The sequence below is a fragment of the Guillardia theta genome (assembly GCF_000315625.1).
Source record: "Guillardia theta CCMP2712 unplaced genomic scaffold GUITHscaffold_70, whole genome shotgun sequence".
Taxonomy (NCBI): domain Eukaryota; class Cryptophyceae; order Pyrenomonadales; family Geminigeraceae; genus Guillardia; species Guillardia theta.
The window spans coordinates 156,385-180,952 of NW_005434604.1; the positions used below are offsets into that span (position 1 = coordinate 156,385).

The 24,568-nt window shown below is 50.9% G+C and overlaps 10 protein-coding genes across 10 annotated transcripts; 5 read left to right on the top strand and 5 right to left on the bottom strand.

The window, feature by feature from the left end:
* Positions 1–6: 6 nt before the first annotated feature.
* On the bottom strand, positions 7–1,450 carry GUITHDRAFT_113806 (hypothetical protein; the record flags this gene model as incomplete). The annotated part of the gene is made up of 9 exons (XM_005826990.1): positions 7–147; positions 193–334; positions 384–436; positions 485–548; positions 613–669; positions 723–794; positions 846–934; positions 977–1,192; positions 1,277–1,450. The coding sequence occupies 9 exons, from the start codon at positions 1,448–1,450 to the stop codon at positions 7–9; spliced, it is 1,008 nt and encodes a 335-aa protein (XP_005827047.1).
* A 296-nt stretch (positions 1,451–1,746) lies between these two features.
* GUITHDRAFT_113807 (hypothetical protein) lies at positions 1,747–5,794 on the top strand (the record flags this gene model as incomplete). Its single annotated transcript, XM_005826991.1, has 19 exons — positions 1,747–1,860; positions 1,943–2,050; positions 2,103–2,175; positions 2,225–2,279; positions 2,331–2,376; positions 3,035–3,072; positions 3,123–3,230; positions 3,278–3,369; positions 3,512–3,613; positions 3,670–3,989; positions 4,042–4,087; positions 4,136–4,197; positions 4,339–4,448; positions 4,503–4,602; positions 4,643–4,710; positions 4,950–5,033; positions 5,244–5,331; positions 5,562–5,646; positions 5,763–5,794. 19 exons carry the CDS (start codon positions 1,747–1,749, stop codon positions 5,792–5,794), a joined length of 1,731 nt encoding a protein of 576 aa, XP_005827048.1.
* On the bottom strand, positions 5,770–8,612 carry GUITHDRAFT_164767 (hypothetical protein; the record flags this gene model as incomplete). The annotated part of the gene is made up of 17 exons (XM_005826992.1): positions 5,770–6,006; positions 6,053–6,115; positions 6,339–6,470; positions 6,621–6,705; positions 6,753–6,802; positions 6,857–6,908; positions 6,954–7,033; positions 7,088–7,110; positions 7,264–7,321; positions 7,373–7,504; positions 7,587–7,638; positions 7,687–7,768; positions 7,818–7,898; positions 7,946–8,078; positions 8,124–8,190; positions 8,231–8,363; positions 8,411–8,612. The coding sequence occupies 17 exons, from the start codon at positions 8,610–8,612 to the stop codon at positions 5,929–5,931; spliced, it is 1,503 nt and encodes a 500-aa protein (XP_005827049.1). The 3' UTR covers positions 5,770–5,928.
* A 234-nt stretch (positions 8,613–8,846) lies between these two features.
* Positions 8,847–11,266, top strand: GUITHDRAFT_164768 (hypothetical protein; the record flags this gene model as incomplete). Its single annotated transcript, XM_005826993.1, has 14 exons — positions 8,847–9,398; positions 9,454–9,643; positions 9,690–9,749; positions 9,795–9,848; positions 9,898–9,942; positions 9,988–10,033; positions 10,056–10,120; positions 10,353–10,415; positions 10,469–10,531; positions 10,590–10,628; positions 10,723–10,797; positions 10,865–10,915; positions 10,964–11,108; positions 11,163–11,266. The coding sequence occupies exons 1-14, from the start codon at positions 9,079–9,081 to the stop codon at positions 11,264–11,266; spliced, it is 1,320 nt and encodes a 439-aa protein (XP_005827050.1). The 5' UTR covers positions 8,847–9,078.
* Positions 11,267–11,585: 319 nt separating this feature from the next.
* Positions 11,586–13,104, bottom strand: GUITHDRAFT_113810 (hypothetical protein; the record flags this gene model as incomplete). Its single annotated transcript, XM_005826994.1, has 3 exons — positions 11,586–11,714; positions 11,763–11,942; positions 12,064–13,104. The coding sequence occupies 3 exons, from the start codon at positions 13,102–13,104 to the stop codon at positions 11,586–11,588; spliced, it is 1,350 nt and encodes a 449-aa protein (XP_005827051.1).
* Positions 13,105–13,433: 329 nt separating this feature from the next.
* Positions 13,434–13,769, bottom strand: GUITHDRAFT_113811 (hypothetical protein; the record flags this gene model as incomplete). Its single annotated transcript, XM_005826995.1, has 1 exon — positions 13,434–13,769. The coding sequence occupies one exon, from the start codon at positions 13,767–13,769 to the stop codon at positions 13,434–13,436; it is 336 nt and encodes a 111-aa protein (XP_005827052.1).
* Positions 13,770–14,017: 248 nt separating this feature from the next.
* On the top strand, positions 14,018–15,935 carry GUITHDRAFT_113812 (hypothetical protein; the record flags this gene model as incomplete). Its single annotated transcript, XM_005826996.1, has 13 exons — positions 14,018–14,041; positions 14,089–14,162; positions 14,208–14,288; positions 14,350–14,422; positions 14,469–14,554; positions 14,626–14,697; positions 14,745–14,773; positions 14,822–14,976; positions 15,029–15,340; positions 15,400–15,558; positions 15,594–15,709; positions 15,754–15,831; positions 15,884–15,935. The coding sequence occupies 13 exons, from the start codon at positions 14,018–14,020 to the stop codon at positions 15,933–15,935; spliced, it is 1,311 nt and encodes a 436-aa protein (XP_005827053.1).
* Positions 15,936–16,724: 789 nt separating this feature from the next.
* GUITHDRAFT_113813 (hypothetical protein) lies at positions 16,725–19,047 on the bottom strand (the record flags this gene model as incomplete). Its single annotated transcript, XM_005826997.1, has 11 exons — positions 16,725–16,778; positions 16,995–17,033; positions 17,443–17,479; positions 17,628–17,662; positions 17,702–17,772; positions 17,817–17,877; positions 17,960–18,021; positions 18,073–18,114; positions 18,161–18,211; positions 18,377–18,437; positions 18,499–19,047. The coding sequence occupies 11 exons, from the start codon at positions 19,045–19,047 to the stop codon at positions 16,725–16,727; spliced, it is 1,062 nt and encodes a 353-aa protein (XP_005827054.1).
* A 788-nt stretch (positions 19,048–19,835) lies between these two features.
* Positions 19,836–22,160, top strand: GUITHDRAFT_113814 (hypothetical protein; the record flags this gene model as incomplete). Its single annotated transcript, XM_005826998.1, has 11 exons — positions 19,836–20,054; positions 20,110–20,646; positions 20,693–20,749; positions 20,835–20,859; positions 20,951–21,025; positions 21,071–21,128; positions 21,257–21,337; positions 21,411–21,519; positions 21,569–21,843; positions 21,893–21,974; positions 22,035–22,160. 11 exons carry the CDS (start codon positions 19,836–19,838, stop codon positions 22,158–22,160), a joined length of 1,644 nt encoding a protein of 547 aa, XP_005827055.1.
* An 872-nt stretch (positions 22,161–23,032) lies between these two features.
* GUITHDRAFT_143029 (hypothetical protein) lies at positions 23,033–24,427 on the top strand (the record flags this gene model as incomplete). The annotated part of the gene is made up of 10 exons (XM_005826999.1): positions 23,033–23,220; positions 23,272–23,315; positions 23,366–23,466; positions 23,524–23,589; positions 23,619–23,681; positions 23,753–23,850; positions 23,901–24,038; positions 24,150–24,176; positions 24,223–24,319; positions 24,374–24,427. 10 exons carry the CDS (start codon positions 23,033–23,035, stop codon positions 24,425–24,427), a joined length of 876 nt encoding a protein of 291 aa, XP_005827056.1.
* Between the last annotated feature and the right edge of the window lie 141 nt (positions 24,428–24,568).

The following is a 24,568-nucleotide window of genomic DNA, read 5'->3' on the forward strand; positions in this document are numbered from 1 at the left end:
CAGCAGCTAATATCCAGTGTTTGGCTGCTCGCTCAGGGATTGTTTGAGCTCATGGTACCTTGAGGTGATCCTCTTCTCAGTGATCTCGGGGTGGGTCATAATGAGGAACCGGTCCTCGACAACGGCCTGCAGCACTAAGTCGGCGACCTGGGCCAGACGGGTCAGTGCAAGAACGGGGTAGGGGGAGGAAACCATGTCAGGAGTCATGCCGTCTTGATTGAGTCGCTCGTCAAACTGCTTCGAGATCGGGTCCAGCTCGTTGTCAAGAGCTCGGATGTTTGAAAGGTAGAACCTCGAGTTGGGAACCAGCGGCGTCGCCACCACCGAGGGGCAACTGTTGGAACTCAGTCTTTGTGGAAGGAAAGCCATCACGAGTAACATACAGGAGATGCGGAGTGACTGAGCTGTTCCTCTGAGCCAGCTCTACCTTCATGGCCTGCACCAGGCCAGTTAGGAGCATGCTCTTGAGTTCTCCATGACGCACCTGAGTGAGTACAACGGCACAGTGCTTGGATGATACATAGGGACCCATAGTCGCCCTGTGTTGACTGCGATCACGCATCAATAACCTTAAAACCCGACAGGGAAGCAGAGCAGAACTCGCTGTTTCACCTGTACAGACCAGCCCCAGAGGCGGTGTTCACGATATGCGTCTCAAACCCTTGCTTCCTGCCGTCCTTGTAAGCAGACAACAGCAAGAGAAGACAAGAGAAGAGGCTCACTCCATGTAGGGAACAAACGTCTGCATCCCGTTGATCAACCCGACAACGTTGGTGTCAAGGATCCACTTCCACCTCCGCCACAGTCACGGATCATACCAGCAACAACACAGGAGAGAGAGTTACGATTCTAGAGGTGTGTCCAGAACTCCTTTGTCCGGCTCACCAATCACGCCCGCATTGTTGAAGAAGATGTCCACTCTTCCGAAGTTCTCCTGCGCGCTTGCGTGAGAGACCTTAGCAACTCATTGCTCGACCTGGCAACATCGAAGGACGCTCGCCATATCATCGGGATCCCTGACATCTGCTCGCAGCGTGCAGAAACCCTCCAAGTTCTCCTGCTTGAGTTGCAGACTTGCCTTGTCGATCAAGTCTGGGTTCCCATCGCTCAGCACGACCTTCATTCCGCTCCTGAGGCATCGTCGAGCGAGTGATAGACCTATCCCCGAAGCTCCTCCCGTCACAGCAGCGACCTGTTGAGGAAAGAACGTCAGGATGGACATAGAACAACGTCTCTTCAAGTCTCTCTACACCAGGAGAACAACTCGAGTCCTCACCTTCCCCTGGAACTTGGACCTAATCAAACCGTCCAGCTTCACCTCGGGCAGAACCTCTATGGCTGAGCCGAAGGCGAGGACGCACGCTACTAGAGCGGCATGTACAAGTGGGTGAACAGCCGGGCATGCCAGCTGGTTCAGCCCGCCATGCCTCCTCCTCCCTCGCTCGTCCATCTCCGATAACTCCAATGCTGCCATACCGGCCCCCTACATAGACCAGGATCATTCCAAGCTCCCCTCAACTCAGAATTAGAAGTAAACATGAAGGCATTCTGTGAATTATTACATCATCCCTTCAATGTTCTACGACTAACCAGCGTCTATCGGTATTTACTTTAGCTAGGCGGACTTGTCGAGTGTGACACCTTGCATGCCAGCTAGTATTGTCCACCTCAATTTTTTACTCATCAAGAAGGTTGCGCCTCTCCAGTAGTACTGGGCGGAACAGTTTGCTCCCGAAACCCGGAATCATGCGTTTGTCAACAACAAGCAAGACGGGGAAGAAGAGGAGCAGGAGGAGCAGGAGGAGCAGGAGGAGCACAAGGAGCACGAGGAGCACGAGAAAGAGGGACAAGAAATCGAGGGTTGGGAAGATAATAGAGGGTAGATTGAACACGAGGAGGACAAGAGGAGCGAAACGAGGTAGAGCTTGACAAGCATGCACAGGATTCGGCTGCTGCCAAGGCTTTCAGCATGGTGCTTATGGAAGCCTTTGTTTATGGATCCTCCTTTGCGTTGATAACATGGCCAATGAGGGAAGGTCCTGCCATGAAGGTACCGCAATGTCCTTCGGAACAGCGTGCTCCTGAATTGACCTTCCACACAGGCCATCGTTATCAGTGCTGCCTGCGGGTTGACGTACTCCTTGTATCGCAGAGTCTTGATCAACCCCAACCTCGGTTTAGACCCGAATTTGCTCCTTCTACGGTTTGATGATTTGCTGTACAGCGAGGATTGAAATATCCAAGGAGGGCGTGTACGATGTAAAGGACCTCGTCGCCCCGTGAGTTTGACTCTGCTAGATTGATGGGCAGTGACGCTCATGGGATGATAGAAAATGCGCTGGCTGGAAGCTTGTTCTGTTCGAAAAGCTTCTCAACGTGATACTCTTGTACTTGTCACCTTAAGGCCTTGATTGAATGCTCGGTGATTCCAGTTACCGTTAATTGGAGATTTCTTGAAGTCCTTGCTACTCTACAGGCAAGGTCTCACGCAATCTGTGCAGGACAGTGACAAACTTTGTATCGTGTAGACAAGGAAGCTTCAAAATCAGAGCTCTTGCGGGCAGTCTGAACATAAGAGCCGTTTTCTATCCATATCATTTCCCGACGGCACACGTAAGGAAGGTGATGGATGGCGGCTATTGAATGTTATACTTGCAGCAAGTCGAAGAGGCATCCTACTTTTCCACAATGAAGAATGCCGAGTGGCTGTCAAAGCTGCAAAAGGAAGAGAGCAATAAACGGGAAAGCACAAATGACTTCAGGTCCATCCAAGTTGATGCGTGATTCAACGGTTGACTCTCATGAAAGATATTGGAGCTCATCCGATTATATCGCAGCTTATGAAGCTGGCTGCACTGATCCTGTTGAGGTACTCAGGTAATCGTTTTCCCTGAACTACTCTTGAGCATGTTCAAGGTCGTTGAACGCATCCTGGAACTAATCACACGCGCGAGGGGTGAAGAAATTCCATTCAGAGCATTTGTTGAGGTATCTGAATAGCTCATGATGAGTCAGTCTGACGACTTACTTGCAGGTCAACGAAAGTGATGCTCTGGAGCAAGCCTCCCAGAGGTGCCACCTGGGCTGAGATGGTGTGAGGTCGATCTGAGCTCTGCTACCAGCAAGCGAAGGTGGGAAGAAGGCAAATCACTGGGCCCCCTCGACGGTGTTCCCTTTGCTGTGAAGGACAACTTCAACGCTGTCAACTACACGACAAGTTACGGAACCTGGTGCCTTGACGTTGATGCTGATCTCACTGTCTGATGCTGCCGGGAAGCTTTCTGGCAGATGCCCTGGGTGTACAGCTGCAGGATTGTACTCCCATCGCACGCATGAAGGCAGCAGGAGCCATCCTTGTGGGAAAGACGGGTGAGAGCAGAGAAGAGGGAGACGAGAAAGGAGGAGGCAGGGGGGGGGAAGAAGGGAGGAGAAGACAAAGGGGGAGGGGGAGGGAGAGCGAGAGGAGGAGAAGGAGAATGGGATAGAGAAATATTGACTACGGTGTAACCAGGCATGCATGAGCTCGGACTTGGAACCCTCGGCACCAGCAGCGTTGCTGGTCCCTTCAGGAATCCTCATAACATCAACGCCTATTGCGGAGGATCTTCGACAGGTCAAGCCCCCCCCCCCCCCCTCCCCTCCTTTTGCCCTTTGCTTCTTGCCGAGCAGAAATTGGAGCTGCAGGTTCGGCTGCTGTTGTAGCAGCTGGTCTAGTGCCCATCGCACTCGGAGGCGATGGAGGAGGATCGGTCAGGATACCGGCCAGTATATGCGGCGTCTACGGGCTGAAGCCGACACATCGCAGGATCCCCAACATCAGCGTAGGGAGGAAGGAGGAATCTCGAGCAAGTCTGACAGATAGCCAGGGGTCAGGGATTGTTGACAACTCGGTTGTTTGCATTGGCCCCATTGGCGCGACTATCTACGACATTGCCCTTGCGTACCTTGCGGTATCCGGCGACGATCCGACGGCGGGAAACTCTTTGATTGTGATTGATGATGTTCGTAAGTCGAGCAGACGCTTACTCTGGTTGCATGCAGACCCCAAAGCCGCATGTCTCTGGCTTTGAGAAGATCACGAATCTCAGTCAGTCTCTTTGAGTTAGCATGAGCCCTGTCCCAACCTGGATGGCAGGAGGCGTAAGAATCGGAATCTTCAAGTCTTTCTTCGAGCATGCGGACCCACCGATAGTCGAGGTCTGAGATCCCTCCCCTTCCGCCATCCGTTGATGTATTGCCCGCCAGGCTTGCTACCAGCAAGTGAGAACGCTGGAGCAGCTTGGAGCACAGGCACAGCAACTTGCTTGTGTAGCAGACGCAGTAGATGAAGTTTGACAGGTCAAAGACGTCGTCATCTCAAACATGGACACGATCCGGCTTGCTCATCTCCTGACCATTGCGACTGAGACCGGGCAATGTATTGAAATGTTCGAGAAGAACAACAGGATGTGATGCTTCTCTCCCCCTGCCTACCTGCCGTCTTGCTGATGCTTGTTAAGCAGTGAAAAGAGCAAAACCATGGGAAAGTTCACGCTGGAGAATGAGATTCTGCTCAACGTTTGCAAACAATGCACTGCATACGATTACATTGCAGCACAGAAGGTGGAAAACCTCTCTCGCTTCCTTGATGACAAGCTGACAGGTCAAAGCATTCGCGGTCGAGCAGATGAGGAAGATGTTTGAAGAAGTAGACGTCCTTGCTCTCCCTACGTGAGTTCTGGCCCTCCGGATCTTGGAGAGGAGGAGGACATGGGAAGAGAGGGAGGGAGGAAGGGAGGGAGGAAGGGAGGAAGGGAGGGAGGGAGGGAGGGAGGGAGGGAGGGAGGGAGGGAGGGAGGGAGGGAGGGAGGGAGGGAGGGAGGGAGGGAGATTGTATATTTGCCTCGGTGTGAGAGAGGAAGGGGAAGGTGGTGTGGAATGGTGGTCGAGAGTGAAGGAGTTTTCATCAGATGCGCCGTAACGGCTCCTGACATGAGGGCTGAAGCCATTTCCCATGGCGAACTGGACATGCAAGTCTTGGGAAGACTTGGAAGGTGCGGAGAGAAGAGACAAGAGCGAGAATGATAGCCAGGAGGGCGAGATGCTTTAAGATAGTGCGATACGAAGGATTAGCATGTCAAGGGTAGGAGAGAGGTTGGCAGGCTGGTACGAGGGAGAAGGGAGGAGTGCAGAGAGGATATGGGAGAGTAGGAGGACGCAGGAGTGGGGAGTTACATGGACTGTAAAGTCACTTGCTCGAACAGGTTCTCTAGCCTTGCAAACTTCGCCGGTCTGCCTGCAATCTCCGTCCCTGCTGGGTTTGATCAGCAAATGAAACCGATAGGCTTCCAGGTGACGGGGAGGAGGAGTGGCGAAGGAGGAGGTTACCATGGCGAAGGTGGAGAGGACAAGAAGATCGGGAGGTGGACAAGAGAAAGGGGGGAGGAGGAGAAAGAAGATGGGGAGGAGGATGAAGACGATGGGGAGGAGGAGGAAGAAGATGGGGAGGAGGAGATCGTTTGAGCCAAGGGGAGTGAAAGAAGGAATTCTGAGCATCGTGATTGGTTGATTTCGTCTTGCAGCTCATGGCAAACGCGTACAATGAGCCGCTCCTGCTTAGATTGGCAAACTCGCTCAAGGATTCAGTCAAGATGCGAAAGCCAGCAGGTGAAAAGAGGGGGAGGTGGACAAGAAAGAGAGGGGGAAGGGAAGGGAGAGGGGGGGGGGTGGAAGAGGAAGTGAAGGGGGGTGTAGCTACTCTGAACCTGAACGCGATACTCCAGGATATTTCTACGGGGATGAAATTATTCTTTGAAATCTGCGGTATACACTTTAACGGCACGATTAGCCGCTAATCCAAACTCCTTCTATATACAGAACCTCCAAGTGTTCCTCCTCCTCCCGCTCCTCCTCAACTCACGCGTGTAAGCTATCCATCCTCCTATCCATCTATCTATGGACCTTCCTCGCTTCAGCCAGTAGCTCGGTGATCCCCTGCACCATCGTGCTCCGACGATCGTGAGTTGCCTGTGTCAACTGTCAGACTGGAACCCAGCAAAGCAGCAGGAGCCACCAGGAGAATTTTCTGCCCCTCCTGCAGAACATCCGCAGCTTCTTCGCCGCGGCCATCATCAAACTGACTCGCACAGTTCAGTCTACTTCCTCCTCCTCTGCACATCCACCCAACCCTCCTCACCATTCTCCCATCCTACCCCATCATCAACATCCTCATCCTCATCCTCATCCTCATCCTCATCCTCATCCTCATCCTCATCATTCTGTCAGTCCTCCCCTTTCGTTCTTCCTCCTTCAATCATTCTCTCCCTCTCCTCGCCCACGCTGCCAAGCTCAGGTCTTACCAGCAGGTTTCCAAGGGTGTACAGCTGCAGTCCCAGCAGAGGATGTAGAGGGGGGTAGATCCCCCGGTAGCCTTCCACGACTTGTTTGCACGCTCGAATCGCAGAGTCCATCATTCCGAGCTCGATGGAGGCCTGCGCTGGAGGTGAACAAAGGCAAGATGCGCAGACGAAGGAGGGAAGCAAGGAGGATCGGGAAGAAGAAGGAGGAGGAAGGAGGAAGGTTGATTCTGGGATCGGGCAGGAAACAGCGCATGAGGCCACTAGGAAGGACCAAGAGGACACCTGAAGCATCTTTGACTTGACGGATAGACGGTCAAGGTCGACGTTTCCTCTGTCCGCCAGCACATTCTCGTCAAGATCTTTCAACCTGCCGGCACAAATCAACGAGGGGAAGGAAGCGCGAGTCCCTGCCACCTGCTCAGTGCGTGCTCGATCTCCGTCCTCGAGCCAGCAGCTGCCAGCAGCTGTAAAGTAGTCCTCAGTGCTTGTCAGCGGAGATGAGACCCTGCCCGACTGACCTCCGCTGCTCTGTCGCACTTCTCTGTGACCTTACCATCCCGAGCTCCCAATCTGCAGGTACATGTTAGGGAAGACTTGCGGGCAACACTGACTAACTTGTTGTCTAGTTCCTCCGGGAACTTGCAGCACTGGCAATCGCAATCGAAGTAATAGGTCGATTGCAGCTTCTCTTTCCTCTTTGGAGATATCAGGGTTCATCACGTTTCAGTAGAGAAATGTCGCTTTCTCACCGTCTTCGAAACTGCCGCAAGATCTGATGCAGTCGATCAGCAAGATCAAGATCAACATCAACATCAACATCAACATCAACATCAACATCCACATCAACATCAAAATTAAGAGCAATACATGTCATGTCGTATGGAATCAATACATGTCATGGCATGCCTTAATCAAGGCTCCTCACCGATGTACGAGTGACATATATCTTCGCCGACTTGAATGTCTTCGATGCACCGAAACTCCTGAAGAAGTGAACAAGATGTCAGTCAGTCTCGCAGCAGCCACACCCTGACCTGCTCGTGCGTCTCGGGGTGGTAATAGATCACACAGTTGGGCTTGCACGAATGGTTGAGAATCGCTCCAAGGGGATATACTCCCATGCCATGGCTGACGATGAGATCATCCCAGATCTGCCGAGCAGCATGCTGTGAGCAAGGCAGCGAAGAAGCAAGCAGGGGAGGGGCAGCAGAGTCAGGGAGGGTGAACGGCAGGCAGTCATCTCCTTACCGAGAAGTTGTTGCATGCGAATTTGCACAGGACTTTGAGCAGCTCTTCTTCTCTAGTGCATTCATGACATCCCTTTACCACCTCCCTCTTTTCCTCTCACGTTGGTTTCAGGCTCCAGTCCAGCCCCTTGGGCGACCGCGCCTGCAACATGTCAAGCAGATGTTCTGCAATCCTGACGATTTCTGAGAGCACAGTTACGAGAGGAGTGAAAGAATGAGATTGTTTCCTTGCCTTGGTTCCCCGCAAACTCCTGTGCATTCGACTTTCTCATCTGAGCCATGTGATCTATCATCGCCTTCACGTCATCGTGGTCTGCGCAAGATCGTTGGACAGGAAACATGCATACTTGTACTATCAACCCTGAACATAGTCGTCCGAACTCATCGCATTTACAGCTTTTCCGCTCATGAGCAAGATCGCAATTCGGATAATGATGGTAACATCGATGTAAACGCTGGAGGGAAGAGACCCGAATCTGTCTTCAAGCTCGCGCTGTGCCGCATCAGCATGAAGCGCATCTGAACGCACAGAGATGACCTGCAATGAGCATTCGTACTTGTGACTTCGTTTCCATGCTCGCGCTTGACATTCTTTGCCGCAATACCTGTACATTCGTCATACCCCCCTCGTCCCCAGGGGTTGACCTGGTGATCTTGCAGGAGGAGCATCGGAGCAGGCTGATTCCTTCTGCCGGCCTCCTGAAGCACTCATTGCATCGCTCCTCTCTGAGCTCAGGGAAAATCTCGAAGGCATACGGCCTAGATCGCAGAACCGTGTCTGCAAGCAACAAGGTGACAAGGGGGACTTGTGCGGGTAGCGGCTACCTCCTGGTCTGAAGGCCTTCAGAGCAACCAGGTGACTTCCTTTGTTCTCCGTGGAGCGAACACCCACCGAGAAGCTCCTCTCAAGGTATGCGTCTCGATGTTGAAACTTGTCCATCAGGACGGCAACAACCAGAACGACAGGTACGGACAAGGAACCGTGAGGGGATCTGAGCTTTTGTAAGTCTCCCTCCTCCATCTCCATGTCTCCCCTCCATGTCTGCCCTCCATCGCTCCTCTTCCCCGCTCCCCCCCCCCTCCCCTTCTTAACCTCTCGCGTTATACTTCCCCCCCCCCTTCCTGTCCTGCTCTGCTTGTGATGAGACTCGTCATGATCGTGCTCCATGGGGGTAGCACACCTTACCCCTACATTCCTGGAGTAACAGAGAGGAAAAATAAGGGTGGGTCTTGAAAATTGCTGGGTAGGGGGTGGTATGTTACTCTGGGTCTTGTGTGGTCGCAATGCAAGGACTTGGAGTCAGGTGTGATGGCGGCGGAGGATGAGGAAGATGCTGAGTGTGATATGATGCGGAATACGAGAGAAGACGATATGCTCTTTGCGAGAGTTGACATGAAATCAATTCGATGAATCTTCTTCCATCGAAGACTTGGAGGTGAACGGATTGTACCATTCACGACAGACCTCGCTGGAACACCGTTGATGCACAAAGATGCGTTGTAAGGGACCGAGGTTCACTGTTGTACTTGTCATGATGTTGTACATGATGAGTAGCAACGAGTCGATGCCATTGCGGAAGAAAACTTTACCTGCCCTACCGCGGAAAACTTCACCTGCTCGATCGACACCACTCCGCAAAGCAAGCAAGCTGAAAACACAAGTCGCTGTAAAGAAAAGGCTGGGAAGACGAGAACGGATGAGGAAAACAAGGAGAGTCAAGGAAGCGAAATCTCGCCATCCTCCTCCTCCTCCTCCGATCCGGAGGTCTTCAATTATTTTCAATAGTCCAGAGGATCTCGAGGGGAAGCGAGTGTAATTTGTTTTGTGCTCATCTCAATAGCATAGTGACCATTAACAACTCTCGCAGCGGAGATGTAATGAAAGAATACCTTCCGACGATGGAAGAACTTCGGGAGGCCTTTGTGGCGTGCGATGAAGGGAAAACCCTGACGGAGCACCAATCATGGTTGATTGCCACTTTCGTCAGTCTAGAGGACATGCCCACCAAGTATCACCGATTCATCACCGACGAAGAGTACAAGAATCATCAAGTTTCGGTCTGATTGCTCCTCGCCAATGACCTGCATGACTGACAGCATGCAGTACGAAGAGAACCGGTTGATCTTGGGGTGTGGAGATTTCGTCAACTGCGAGTTCTGTCATGTAACAGAGTCATGGACTTCATCAACGACCCTGATGCTCTTTTAGTATCGCTACAATCGAACGAACTGGCAGAAAAGGCCCGAAGAAGAACTACCCCAGGTCCTCCAACCCTTCGCATGCGTATCACTTATGATAAGCTATCGTCCAGAACCTCACACACTACTATGACATGGCTCATGACAACCTGAAGATGGTATGGTATGAACAGGATGGCAACAACGCTCTGACTTGCGATCAGCTTTTGGAAAAAATGAAGATAATGTTTGAGAATCCGACAGATGAAGGTGCGTGCTTCTCCATCGTTAGCCCCGCGAGCGATTGAAACCTTGGGAGATTTCGACTTCAGCAAAGAGATACAGCCAGTGAAAGAGGTGAACGCAACTTTTGAGCGATAGAAGCCTCAAAACTTGTTCAGATGACGGACTATGATGCCAAGTGAACTTGTCGCCGTGTCTGAGACGTTGATTCTGAAATCAGCTGTCACCCTCCCAGGATCAATATCTTGAGCCGGCTGTATGACTCACGGTCCATAACAGACTTCAAGTTTAGGCAATCCTTGGTGTGTTCCCCTTAGTCATATCAACAAAGTTACTGTCACAACAGGCGCACGTGATGAGAGATCCGAAGGTCATGAACTGCAGCATCTTGCAGCTCAAGCAACACGCTGTAAGGTCTGCCTACAGCGTTTGAATCTCTTGTATACCCTCACCCCACGCCAGGATTCGGAAACGCATGGCACGCAGCATGCGTCATGTAACGTCCAAGCAATGTCAAGGTTGCCGGTGACGTTGTCCTCACAGAGAACGCTTGTTCCAGGAGAAGTGGTATCAGTGTTGGTAGATGAAAGAAAGTCTGTCTCTCGGGCTCAAACGGTTTCAGGTGACCAGCGTCAGACCCTATGGAGCCATAGTCCATATCTTATGCGTAATCCCTCAAATCGCTGCCTCTGCCTCGATGACGATGCCGAATGTAGATCGAGAGAGTGGGGCTGGTGCATCTGAGAAACTTGGGACGTGGTTTCGCTGTCTTCAACGGCACAAAGATCCAGGTTAGAAGGTTTGAAGTCCAAGGGAACTGTCGGGTGACGAGTCAGGAAGATATACAGAGGTTCCAAGGTGATCGAGGAGATAACCAATGGGTTGATTATGAATGTTACGGTGATTTCGGTAAGGAGCTCTAGTTTGCACTCTCCAGTGACCACTTTACACCGACAGGCGAACCCGATTATGCGATATCAGTTCGAGTTGAGCAGGCTGGGCGTGGAAGAGCACATAGACAAATGGGTGCAAAGAGACAAGGAGGACCAGGAGATGAGGCTTGAGGCGTGGCAAGCTTTTCAAGAATGGCAGAGAGCAGAACGTGATGATGTTTTCCTTGTTTGTCGAGGTCTTGCTCAGTTCTTTTCTTGTTCAGTCTTAGAACTGGAGGAAGAGGAGAAGAAGAAGGAACGCCCCAAGTTCAAACCCGGGCAATGGAAACAGAGGTATGGCATGCGGTGTTCTTGCGAAGATGGTTAACAGGAGGACCAGACACAGGCTCCAGAAAAAGAGGGACGAGAACGACATTGTTACAATGGATCAAAAGGTGATCAGCGGGCTGGTAACAGGCGAGGAAGAATAAAGAGATCTTTGCGAAGAAGCCGGAGACAAATTGTTTGTGAGCAGTCTGTGAATGAAGAAGGGAGCAACTTCTTCAGTTGCTCCCTTCAAAGAATGCAGAATATCATTCAGACGTTTCAGCACATTCTCCAGCTGTTGTGCAATGTCTCAACCGATGGTTCTAAGTCACCGATTCTTTTATATCATCATCAGATATTTCTCATCTACTACATAACATCTACATAGGCAAATCTGCTTTCACTTCGCGTCTCTTACCCTTCCCCTCTTCTTGCTTGTCCCTGTCGCTTTCAGTCTCTGCAAGCTCACTGATTGCCTTCACTGCAACGCCGTCGGGCTCTCCATCGATCTGTCAAACTCATCACTGCGAGGACACATCCATGTTGCCTCCACACACCTTGTAGCGAAACTCAGGACCAAAGTTGTACGTCACTTGTCCACCCATGTACACCGAGGCTGCAGGATAGTATTTGCCCGCCTGCACATCTCTGAACGCGACCCCCAGGTCCTCCCCGTTGAGGTAGAAGCGAACGCAGCTTCCAACATGAATCTCGACTCCAACATCAGTATCTTCCTCCTTCACGTCATGACGTCAGTAGCGTCTTCAAGTAGCGTTCCTCTTCCCTCCACTCTGCATCCCACACCCCTTCCTCTCCTATCGACTACCTCTCTCCTCTCCTCACTTCCTCTGTTCTCACCAGGTGGTACTCAATCCCTGTATCCTTCCAGATCAGCGTGTCTGTCGCCGTCGGGAGCTTTTCTTTGCTCAGCTTCTCCTTCCCTTTTGCATTGCTCAATGATTCCTTGCCCCGGCTGATGCTGCTACCTTTCTGCTCCTGCTCCTGCTCCTGCTCCTGCTCTTTCCCATGCCCATCGACGCTGTTCTTCATCTCCATTTTCTCATCATTCTGCTTCTCCTCCTTCCTCTCCAGCTCCCCTTCTTCGTCAGGCTTCTTTCTCATCGGCAAATAAATGTAACAACCCAGCACGTCTCCCTTGGTCAAACTTCTCCCGTACGCCGCCGGCAATCGGGCATGAACGACGGAGCCTTTCTTGGAGCAGTACGCGTAGCCGAAACGATCGTATCCCACAGGAGCCTGTACGAACGCTCCGCTCCTCGCCCATCCAAGCCTACAGTGACCCTCTACCTGCATGAACCTCTCCTCGATCCATGGCGGATGGAGATCCTCCCGCACTGTCGCCTCACAGTACCAAGCGCCCTCCCGGATTCCATGGGTCGCACGGATCAGACGGTATCCCTTGCAGCCCGAGACAGTCAAGTTCGAGTCTGCAAGTCGCAGCTGAGGAGCTCTATCGTAGGGAGAGAGCATGACGCCTCGGGGATCAGGGATGACCGGCGTGAATCGCCATGAAGGAACATTGAAAGGCTGCTGTAGGGCAAGGTCCCTTTCCACCTGCTCCTCAGGCTTGAGCTTCTTGACGGGTGGTTTCGCTGCAGCCTCCCCATCCCTCCTTGATGAGCGTTTCGCTGTTTCTCCCTCTCCGTCTTTGATGCTCCTCCTCCTCCTGTCCTCCTCCTCCCCCCTCTTCCTCTTCTTCTCGTCTTCCTCCTTCCCTCCCTTCCTCTCCTCCTCCCCTCTGTTTCTTCTCCCCTCCAGCTCCTCGATCTTCTTCTTCCTCTCCACTTCTTCTTGCTCCTCCAGATCTCCTTTCCTCCTCAGCACGCTCTTGAACAGCGGCAGCCCAGTGCGCGGCCGTCGCTCTAGCGCTGTAGCCATGTTTGGCAGCGGGACTGAACTACCCTACCCCACTGTCACGAAACAAGAAATACCCCCGCATCCTCCTTACGAAATACAATGGCGGGAGATGGGAAGCTTGAGGTGATGGGGAGGAGGAGGAGGAGGAGGAGGAGGAGGAGGAGAGGAGGAGGAGGGAGAGGCGATGATAATGATGATGGTGATGACGATGATGACGATGATGACGATGATGACGATGACGATGATGACGACGACGACGACGACGATGATGATGGAAGCTTACAATCTGCTTCAGGACGAGCTTATCCGCGAGTTCTCCGGGGAAGATGATATGCGCAAGGCAACACACCCTAGAGATCTAGCAGACAGTTCGACCTCTGAGTGACGAGCGACGGCAGGTGGAGCTGCTGGTGCTGAGAGGACTTGGGCTGAAGGATGTCACGGCACTGAAGAACGTCCCCTGCTTGACTAGCCTGTCGCTCTCGCACAACAGCATTGAAGGCATAGATCTTGCACCCAGTATGTTTGTAGCTCCTCCTGCCTCTGCATCTCCTGGCAGTGAACTTGGCCTTGACAGATGCACTCCCGCACCTTGTCGAGATGAACATCAACAACAACATGTTGACCTCGCTATCATGGATACGATGCTGCCCAAAGGCGATCCCAACACAAATCATGTTGAACATAAGAGTAGTGATGCTTTTCTGAGCAGATTGAAAAGTTGTATGCTTCTTGCAACAAGATCCAAGGTTGAATCTGAGGCTACCTCATTGTCGTTCGTTGTCATCACTTATATCATCTTGGGCAGATGTGGATCCTCTTGCAACTTGCGAATCACTAGAGTTTGTAAGTGATGATGTTGTGTGATGAACCTTTCCCCCTTGACAATCGCCTAGATCGGATTGCATGGAAACAATTTAAAGGATCTCGATTCATGTCTCAAGGTTCGTGGCAATTTGTGCTCTTTCTGATGCGTTGTCAGTTGTCTAACGATACAACTGGCAGATTTTGAAGGGATTGCCAAGGCTGATCGATCTCGAAATTGACGGCAATGAATGTTCTCTTGTGAGTGGCTACAGGTTTTCATCCCCTTGCAGAGATTTATCCTCATCTTTTTCTATCAGACACGTTGTGATCGATCAGTTGCAACAAATCATGCGTCTAGATGGAACATCGATCCTGTCAGCTGACCGCGAGAACGCCCGGTGAGTAGAGGTCCCCTGTGATACCGTCACCTGCAATGATTTACCACGTCTGCTTCCTCAGGAACATTCTCAAGTTCAATGAGCGACAGCCCACAGAAGTGAACAGCAACAGGAGCTCACGGAATGAACAGCATGTGAGGTCAGGTTCGCACTGTGAACGAGATGTTGACGATCGTCAAGGACGACAACGACAATGGGGATGACAAAGTTTCTTTCTGGACGCATTCCGAAATTGATGTTCCTCCTCCTTCCAGCAGACCCAGCAGGTGACATTTGATCAAACCGACCATTGCTGCGGCCAGGATCTGCCTTAGCAACCCTTTGACATCTACCTTAGCGCTCGTCGACCTGCTACCTCTCACCAGAATTCAGCGCAGTATCGCCTATCAAACACCAACATCTCGACTGAGTGTGTCAGCACCACTCGCGTACTCTGGTTGCTGATTGTGTTTACAGCGCAAAGCAGCTCTCAAAAGTGCTGGCGGGTGAGAATCTACATGTGAGGGTGTTGTCGACTCTAACAACGGATGCAGCAAAGTCGAGTGAATACCTTCAAGGCCCTCAGAAGAAGATGATGGCAGGGTTGAACGAAGACGAAAATGCGCAATCAGACTCGCAGATGTTCAAAGTGACGGAGAACGCAAATTTTCTCAACTCGAATCCTATCCTGTTGGAATATCTTGCTGAGGTGCTTGTGTTTGCGTTCTCTTTCCCCTCCCTGTCTCATCGGGCAACTACAGGCTGCAGCGGGTGAAGAAGAGGAGGAATCTGTGCCAGAAGATGTAAATCATAAGGAGGGGGGCGAGGCTCAGACAATGCTAGAGAAGAATTTTGTATCCGATGGAATCATGTTTGTCGACTCTTCTGCTCCTAATGCGAATGGTCACGCTCATCATAATGGTTTCGACGATAACTCAGCAAGTCACTCGATGAGGCATGACAGACCGAGCAGTCGACGAAGGGTAGGGTTTGCAAATGAGCTCAGAAAGGTGACGTCGGCAATGTCTGCAGTGGAGGCATTTTCAATCGAAGAGATTGTAGAGATGATGAATGTGAGGATCCTCCTTGCAGATTTCTTGTTTACAATCTCACACAAGTTGTTGAAATCCAGACGGCCAAGCATGCAGATTCTCAATCGCTGGGAGAGATGCTGAGTGAGTTTGCAATGGGCACAGCGGGTCAATCTCCTCCGCAAACCAATCAGCGACCAACCAACAAGAGTGATGAGATGATCATACGGAGACTTTTGAAGACCATCGAAAAGTTGCAGGTTGTATTAATGCTTGTGTGAGAGCAAATTTACAGAGTCTGCAGAGCAAGCTTGCATTGCTTGAATCGGGGAGCATGCCTCAAGAGGGAAATGTAAATATTGACAGCTTGAAGAAAGAAATTGCCACACTTAAGATAGAGAACACCAACATGTGTGATGTGAAGTTGGAAGAAGGAGAGTGATTTACCCTGTTAGGTATCATTTGCAAGAAGAAAATGTTTCTCTCCGAAAGCAGTTGAAAGAAATTCATGAGCGATGGAACGACAACAAATTGTGCGAAGGCCTCTATCCTCCAGTTGGGGTTTGATGTTTGTCTTGCCAACAGGAGGGAGCAAAATTCGAGGTTGAAGACCCAAGTCAAGCACTACAAGGTCTGACTTGCTTCACTACTCTTGAATGTTGATCTTCCGATTCCTTCACCGCAACCATCAACTTCCCAATCGCGGCTGACCAAGCTCTGCTTGACTCGAGTTGTACTCAGGCACAGTGTCAACGTCTTCGAGAAGAATCTGCGAAGTTTGGAAGGCCGATGACATCAGCAGGTGAGAAGATACAATTGGAGATATGAAAGAGGAGAGCCGAACCATAATCGATGCTACGCTAGTGAGAATGGCAAGGACGATAGAACACAGAGGGAATGAGGAAGAGGAGGAAGAAGGGGGGGGGAGGGGGAGGGTTGAAGGGATGTGAAGGATGACTGTTCGTCAGGGGTTCGGGCACGTGAGAGCAGAGAGACAGAGTCACTGCTAGCAGAGGTGACATCCCATCTAGAGCATCTATCTTCTCTTCCATCCTCCTTTTTCCTCTTCTTCCTCCTCTGCCTCTGCCCCATTGCCACTCAGAAGATATCAGGTGGACGAGTACGACAGCGAGCTCGCCGAGCTTGTTCGACGTAATGTTGCGATGCTGTCGGAAATCCAGGCAAGGAGATTAAAATGGATGAGGATGAAAAGAAACGCTTGAAAGGAAGAGGAGGGGGGGGGGGCGGGAGGGAAGCGGAGATAGAGGGAGGAGGTGGGTGGTTGAAGGGAAGTTCAGGAAATAGGGAGGGATGGGAAGGTGTGAGGAAGGTCGAGCTGTGCTGATATGAACGTTCACAGGAGGACATCCAAGAGCTGCAGTCTGTGCCAGAAAACGAGCATTCCCACGAGAGTTTTGAATGAAATTCATGAGAATTGCTCGTTGGAGAAAATATCTTGCATCATAGCGTATTGCTGCTCCTGTTATAGAGCATCAGAACATCTTATATCGTTACCGTGTTGTCCTCTTCTTTCTCCTGTCTCCTCTCATTGGTGCCCTATCGTAACACTCTTCCTCCTTTACACGCCACCTCGCTGTGCAAAATCTATGTGTTTTCCACTCCCTTTCCCCTCCCCCTTCTCCCACCTTCCCTCCCCCTTCGCCTCTCGCCTCTCCTGTGCTTTCTCTTTACATACCAGAACAATCATCTGACGCGTTAGAAGCTCCATGGCGTCCTGAGATGAGGTCAAGCAAGGACAAGTGCAGAGGAAAGAAGGCGGGGACAGGAGGATGGAGCGAAACGAAGGGTGCGGGGCAGCAGGTAGCGATGGTACTCACTGCAAGAAGTCTCTTCTTCTCCCTCCTGTACTCAACCGCCAGCTGTTTTTCACCTGGACGGAAGTTTCACGTCACGAAGAAGAAGTTGCTGCTGGACCCTTGCTAAGCGAGCTGAGAAGAAGGGTATCCTCCTCCTCTGTGGTCTTCATGCTATGCAGCTGAAGGCGACAGACTTCTTGGATCTTTTGGAGAACTTGACAAGCAATATCAGAGGAGGTGAAGGGGAGTGAGAGCAAGAAGGCTAAGAAGGGACGATGCAGGAGTTGGGGAGCAAAGTAGATGAGAAGCAAAGGAGTCGTGAGTTACCGGAAGGATCTTGAGTTGGTTGCCCACTGCCTTTCCCCTAGAACATAATTTCAGGAACAAGCACAGCAAGCAGTCAACAGGAGTGGAGGTCGAAAAGTGAAAAATTGGATGGAATCACGAAGAGGTGACTTGATGGTCAGAGGTCACGGGAGAGTAGAGGCTCAGCAAGCAGAGACAGCACTTACTTCACGAAGCAAGTCGCTAACATTCTTCGCGAAGCCTTCAGCAAAAACGTCAGAGAGTAGGCAATGGTATAAACCTGTTTACTCGCAAAACTCTCATCCAAGAGATCTCTCGTGATGATAGGAGTGACAATCACAACATCGTCGCCTGACAATGAATCATTTCTATCTCACTGAAGGATTCAACCTCACCTAGTCTGACATTCAGAACGGATGATAGAAACTTCTTTGAATCTGTGATAACAAAAAAATCCTGAAAAAAACAAAAACAAAAACAAAAACAAAAAAAGGGTCATCAGAAGTTCAACAAGCCGTGAGAGAATCAGTGATGAAACCTCTGGATTGTCGGGCAAGATGAATCCATAACTTAGAAGGAGCTCATGATTGCTCTTCAATCCTGCAAATGATGACACATCACGGCAAATTCATTGTTCGTAATATGTTGTACCATAACTTATCTCAACGCTCTGTCCCACTTTGAAATCTTTCTCTGGGTGCGGCATTTTAGTTCACTTCAACATTTCTTATCACCGCACCTGCTACGATCTGAAACTCTTGCTTGCTGTTATCATACTTCACGCTAGTCCCTACTTTGACATCAAAGGCAACACAGGACTTGCATGAGGAACCAGAAATCAGGGGCAGGTGATTGGCAGAATCTATCATAGGCAACAGGCAAGTCACATCACCGCACCCTTCATCTGTGTGATGGTTCATTCCGCCGCATTACGGCACAAGGATCGTTGAATCACCAGAAAAGACAAGATCATCCCCTCCCGTCCTGCTGAATGCAAACGCTCGAGAAAGAACGATCTGCCGATGATGACTTCATGTCAGTATCCTTCACAAGCTGTAAATCAGACAATTGCAGGACCTCGATGGCCCACAAGAGTCGATCGTAAGTTATCCTAGGAGAGAGACCTTTCTGAATTTCATGGAACAATCGTTGAATCTTCCTCCTCCGAGTTTGAATCTGCTCTATCATGTACGGATCTTGCAGCTCTTGGATCGCTTCTTCAGACCATGAGAAAGTACTCAGCACTTGTTTCGGCAACACGTCGAAGTAATCTCTCAGTGGCCGAGGATCTTGCTCGGCATGATCGATGGAGTATAGCAAGTAGATTGCAAGCTTTGCATATGATGGGATTGCCTGCCACATCTCTCCCGTGATGTATTCTTTACACGGACAAGTAGCAGCATCATCTATTTCCAGGATTGCTCTGCGGGGAATGGCGAGAAGCACCTCACCCCTTTTCACATCCTTCACAAGCCTCAGCTCCAATCCATTATCGCCTCCAATGATATTGATGTTTCTCTTGACTGAAAAATGCTCCATGAACCCGTCGAAATTCTTCCCTGCTGTTGATGGCACCTCGTTGAGACTGCTCATCCGAAGTGAAGGACGTGTGCGTGCAGAGAACATGGCTTGCAAGACCCCGATCAACCCCATGCGTGAGAACCCAGGGGTCCATCTCCTCCTCTCACTGCGTAGAATTCTTGGCTGGTTCAGCTGGTTTGAAAGTGCTGGATAGCACCACAAGGGCCTGCCGCATGGAGAGGCAGGAAACGGGGTACGCGGGCATCCAACAGAATGCGAGTACATGAAAGCCAACGCCATGTTGACAATGATATGCTCTCCTTACGCAAGATGGCTGCTCTCCTCTTTCCCTGCATCATCATCCTTAGTGAACTTTAACAAGGTCGTACGCAACATCTTTCGGCAGGTGCTCCGATCTATCAGAACCCCTCCTCTCGTTGTGACAGCACCAGCACCAAAGAATTATCTCGCCTCTCCTCCCCCTCTCTCCTTCCCTCTACTCCCCTCCTCTCTCCTCCCTCTCATCTCCTCTCATCTCCTCTCCTCTCATCTCATCTCCTTTCCTCTCCTTCCCTCCCTTCTCCTCCCCCTATATCGCGTGCGCGTCCCATCATCTCCTCCTCTATCCCCTTTTCACCGATCGCCATTGCGATCCGACCCATGGGAATCCGGTAGCCCTCATCCCCCCTCAACCCTAGGGGCGGAATTCGTTGAAATGCTTGTGGGAACTGGAGCAGGAGGGAAGGAAAAGGGCGGGGAAGCAAGCGCGATGAAGAGGCAAGTGGTCGGGATACTGACACAAGTGCAACGAAGATGCAGATGAAGGTCACGATGAAGTCCATTGGTGTCAAGTAAACCCTGGGTGGACTTGTCCCAGTCGTCCTACTCCCTCAATGGAGTTTTGGAACTTTCCTGCCAGAATTTTCGTCACCGTCGTGTTGATGGTCTCTGTGGAGGTCGGCCCGTCACCGTATGCCGAGCCAGACCAGAGATCCGCACTTGAGCTTGCGACGATCGGTAGACGCCTCTGCTACCTGCGGGGAGGCTCAGATGAGTTCTCTCGGATGGAGACCTCGAACATGTCGAGCATGGACCCGGACGCAGCGCAGCGAGTAAGTTCTGCCAACTTCGAGCCAGCATGCCATGTTGCTGATTCTCTCTGTTCAGGCTGAAAGATCTCCGCCTCTCCGACGAAGTTCACGGGGTTCCAGCAAAGGGAATAGCAAGAGGGGCCCACGCCCCCTCTCCAGGATCCTGCAGAGTGTGAGCGAACCCGAGCAGGATGGGTTTCGAACTCCCAGCCCAGACAAAAGCTCCGACATGCAGTCGTCTTCTCTCGTGCCCCAGACTCCACGAACACCCCGAACTCGCAAGACTCCACAGACGCCCAGGACCCCCAGGACGCCCAAGACCCCCAGGACGCCCAGGACGCCCAGGTCCCAAGCTTCAAGATCTGACTTGGAGTCACAAAGTAGGACGTCATCCACTTCGAAACAAGCGCCATCAAGCACTGCAGATGCGCAGAGGAGGCTGGAACTGGAAGCAGGGCTTGCAACGGATCACGAGGAGATTGAGAATCGATACGCGTCTCAGATGGCAAGAATGCTCAAGGGTTTGAAAGAAGGTTTCAATGAGACGTGGATCATTCCTCCGGATACATTTCCGCGTGAGTTTGACAATGAGCAGGATTACATTGATCACCAGGTAAGCTGCAAACAGCGAGTATTTGATCTGCTGATATCTGCAATAGTTCAGAAACTCAGCGGAAGAAGGAAATATCTCGGCTCTCGTTTTCTGGATGAAGCAGGTTTGTGCCATCATCTGAGGCAACGGAACTCGCATCGCATTCACGGTTAGATCAAACTTCTCTTGTGCTCACCAATTTCGACCAGGGAGCTCGGATTGACGCCACTGATTGTATGAATTACACCGCACTGCAGCTTGCCACCTGTAAAACCTGACTCAACACAACTTTTACGAAAGAACGACTGACATAAGTATCAACCAGGCAACGGATATGTTGACATTGTTCGTCGGCTCTTGGATGCTGGCGCCAATCCGAAATTGAAGACTTACTACAGCGGTGCGGGCTGTGATCGTTAAAATGATGAACTAACTCAGTTGACAGGTCGAACAGCTCTGGACATGGCAAAAATGTGGGGATTGGACGAAGATGGGAAGATGGGGTCCCATTATGCGGAGGTGTACCTGTGTGCAGGAGCTGTTTCCGTTCTCATGGCATCCTTCCCAGATAATTGATATGCTGAGAACTGAGGAAAAAGGCACATTATCAATTTTGTCAAGTTTCTCGCAGAGTTGTTGAAACGCATGCAGTTTACGTGAGGAAAGAAGACATGAAAGAGAGCAAATCGGAGCATCAGATTGTGGATGACATGTATAATACGCTGCTGGTAACTTTGTGTCATTCACAACTGAGATCGATTGACGACTGCTTTGAAGCAATGTAGGGACGAGGTAGAAGAAGAGTGGAAGCAACAAGGCAAAGTTCCAGAATCAGACTCAAATGATCTTCTGATATTCAAGGAGGGAAGGACCAAACCTAAGGAGAAATTCAAAGTGAAGCTTGCAGTTAACCATGACCAACGTGACTGAGATGAGTGGTCAGGTGAAAGATGATACAATCATAGACCTCGGTGATGAAGAGTCAGACTTCTTCAAAGGACTCTGGTCACAAAGCTCGGAATCGACTTCTCTTCCCAAACCAGGAGACTCGGACAGCGATGAGGAGGATAAGGACAAGGTTGAGGGCAAGGACGAGGACGAGGACGAGGACGAGGAGAAAGAGTCCAGCAGCGAATTCGAGACCTATTACCCGTCGGAGTCCTCGGGCAAGGGGACGTGGAAGTATATTGCGAGACATCCAAGGACTAGACAGAAGTGGTACTTGATGACATGAGTGTGTTTGTAAGGTCGTGATGGAGATTTACAGCAAGGAGGTGTTTGGAGAGGAGTATTCTGACAATGTTGAAGACCTTATGGATTCTAACTCGTCAATTGCTGAAGCCGACATGGTCATTTGCCTCTGTTCTGTTTGGAGTGTCTTCTGACGTTTTGCTGTTGTGGGAGATCAGGGTGGTGGACTGTTTCCAGATGATTTGTCGATGGACTCTTCGAACCACAGCGATCCATCAGGTATGGGGGGTCCCGGCGAGCCGAGTACGCCGTCCAATGTCGACGGGTTCTCTTGGAACGTCTGAGTCTTCAGGGGCGAATCGGTGAACCGTGATCCGTGATCAGACGGTGCCAGTAGTAAGGCACGCCCTTAACTATCAGGCTGTAAGCTATTTGAACATGAAGTACTGTTGTCTTTTCGGTTGAACCGAGTTAGTTCAGCCACTGAGTGAGAACTCCCGAGTCCGGGGGAAGGAGGGGCAGTGACAGTGCCGCAGTGCTGATCCGGGCCGAGATCCAGCGGACTCAGGACCCGGACCGCCGGACTGCGCCCGGCGGGGCCCGTGCCCGGGAAGGCTGAGCCACGGGCCCCGGACAGACTTGACGGTACCGTACTATAACTCGGCCTTCGTGAGGCGGGCTCATTAGCCCCAATAAACCTGCACGGGCAAAAGGGATATTCGAGGGGGTAGGGTGGTACAGTTATAGTACCCCTCTCAATCTAAAAAACTGAATATCAAGGGTGGGTGGAGGGTCCTCCACCCCTCTCTATATTTCATCCCCCCTGCCGGAGATGCAACGGTCTGTAACGGCGGCGGCGGCGGCGGCGGCAAATGGCGATGCTAGTCATCGGACCCTTCCAGGTAGGGTGTGAAATGAGAGGAGGAAGGAAAGTGAGCATGAGAAAGTGAAGTGATTATGACTGCTCAACCTGATGGCATGTTGATTGTGTCCAAAAGCGCCGCAATGCCAGGCTGAGGGGTTGCGAGCGTCGTTACGCTGATTGTTGCGCCCCCTACATGGTGATCTGTTGGGGGTTGAATAATCGCGTGGGATGGTGATAGAGTATGGTTGATTGATATTTCAAGCAAGTTCTATCAAAATCAAGTGCTTTCTGTGTATATATGCATAACGGATATTGGATCCATAAAGTTTTAGGCTGGCGCCATACTTTCTCATGACCGGATTTTCGGTACAGGTCCCGACCAAGCCTAATGGGGAGTGGGATCCTTGTGGCCTTGGGACGAGTGGCATTGTAACTAAAGCCTACAATAGCGCGGACTACTCTCCTGTTGCTCTGAAAGTGATTCCTGTCACTCTCCGTGATGAGGACAGGATGTCTGTGCTCCAGCAGCTCGTTGAACTGTGAGGTACTTCTCCCGCGCAACCAAGAGTGCTGACTCGCCGTCCTTGCAGTTACAGCTCCGCTCACCCGTCCGTTGTTGCATTTTTCGGAGCGGGTAAGATCGGACGACATCGTTGAGGTGCTCCTGATGCGACACTGCTGCAGATTATTTTCCAGACAGAAGTTCTATTATTATTGCAACGGAATTCATGGATCTCTATTCACTCAAGGACATCGTTTCTCGGACTGGGCCTATTCCTGAGCATGTGTGTGGCGCTAGGTGCCTGGTTGTGCTTTTGATGAACCTTGCCGTTAGGTTGCAGGATATGCTTGCGGATTTTTGTTGGAGGGTCTACGATATTTACATAAGGCAACTTCTTCCAGTGCAAGTTATCAGATGATGACGCTCCTTATGCAGGAAAGAAAGCTCATACATAGAGATATAAAACCTTCAAATATTCTGGTGAATAGCATGGGACAGGTGCGACAGATACACTCTACTGCTGCCCGTAGAGCCTCGTGTGCCAATCGGATTCTGACGACCTCCTACAGTTTAAAGTTTCAGACTTTGGGATGTCAACACAATTGAAAAATACTCTAGATCCTGCAAACACGTGGGTTGGATCAACAACTTACATGTCGCCGGAAAGGTAGAGCATTGCAGAAGCCCCAGACCAACATTGTAACGACGTGGGAGCAGAATAGCAGGATTACAATATGTGTACAACAGCGATATCTGGAGTCTCTCTCTCTCCTTGGTGGAGTTGAGTACGGGGAAGTTTCCATATGATTGCTCGGGAGTTGCAAAGAGGATGGAGTTGATGTTTTTGCTGGACAGGTAGGGTCATGCCCGTGGTTCCCGATCTTTGAGTGACATCCTGCTTTCTAGGGTTGTGGATGATGATCCTCCTCGGTTGCCTGAGGGTCAATTTTCACCTGAATTTTGTAGTTTCATTGCGGCGTCGCTGGTGAAACGGTAAAATCTTGACTGCATCTGAGGACCAGCCTTGATGTAAGCACAGGGTTGAAGAGCGACCGAACGCAGAGCAGTTGCTCAATCATCCCTTCGTGGCTCGCTATGCGGGAGCTGACATCTCAGACTGGCTGGCAAACACTCTGGTTGGCTCCCTTCCCTTCTTTCCTCTTCCCTCGTCGCTCACACGAGGATTGCAGGACGTTATGCAGGTTCCGCCCAGTCAGTACCAACCTCAAGGACGAGGGCACTGAACGAAAGTTATTGATCATGCCAATCCAAGAGGAATGTAATTTGTTATTGAAAGCAAGCTGAACTTACCAGCTGACAATCTGCGATGGGACGAGACCACTTTTATCCACTTCATTCGATTTTTAAGACACTTCAAGGATTTG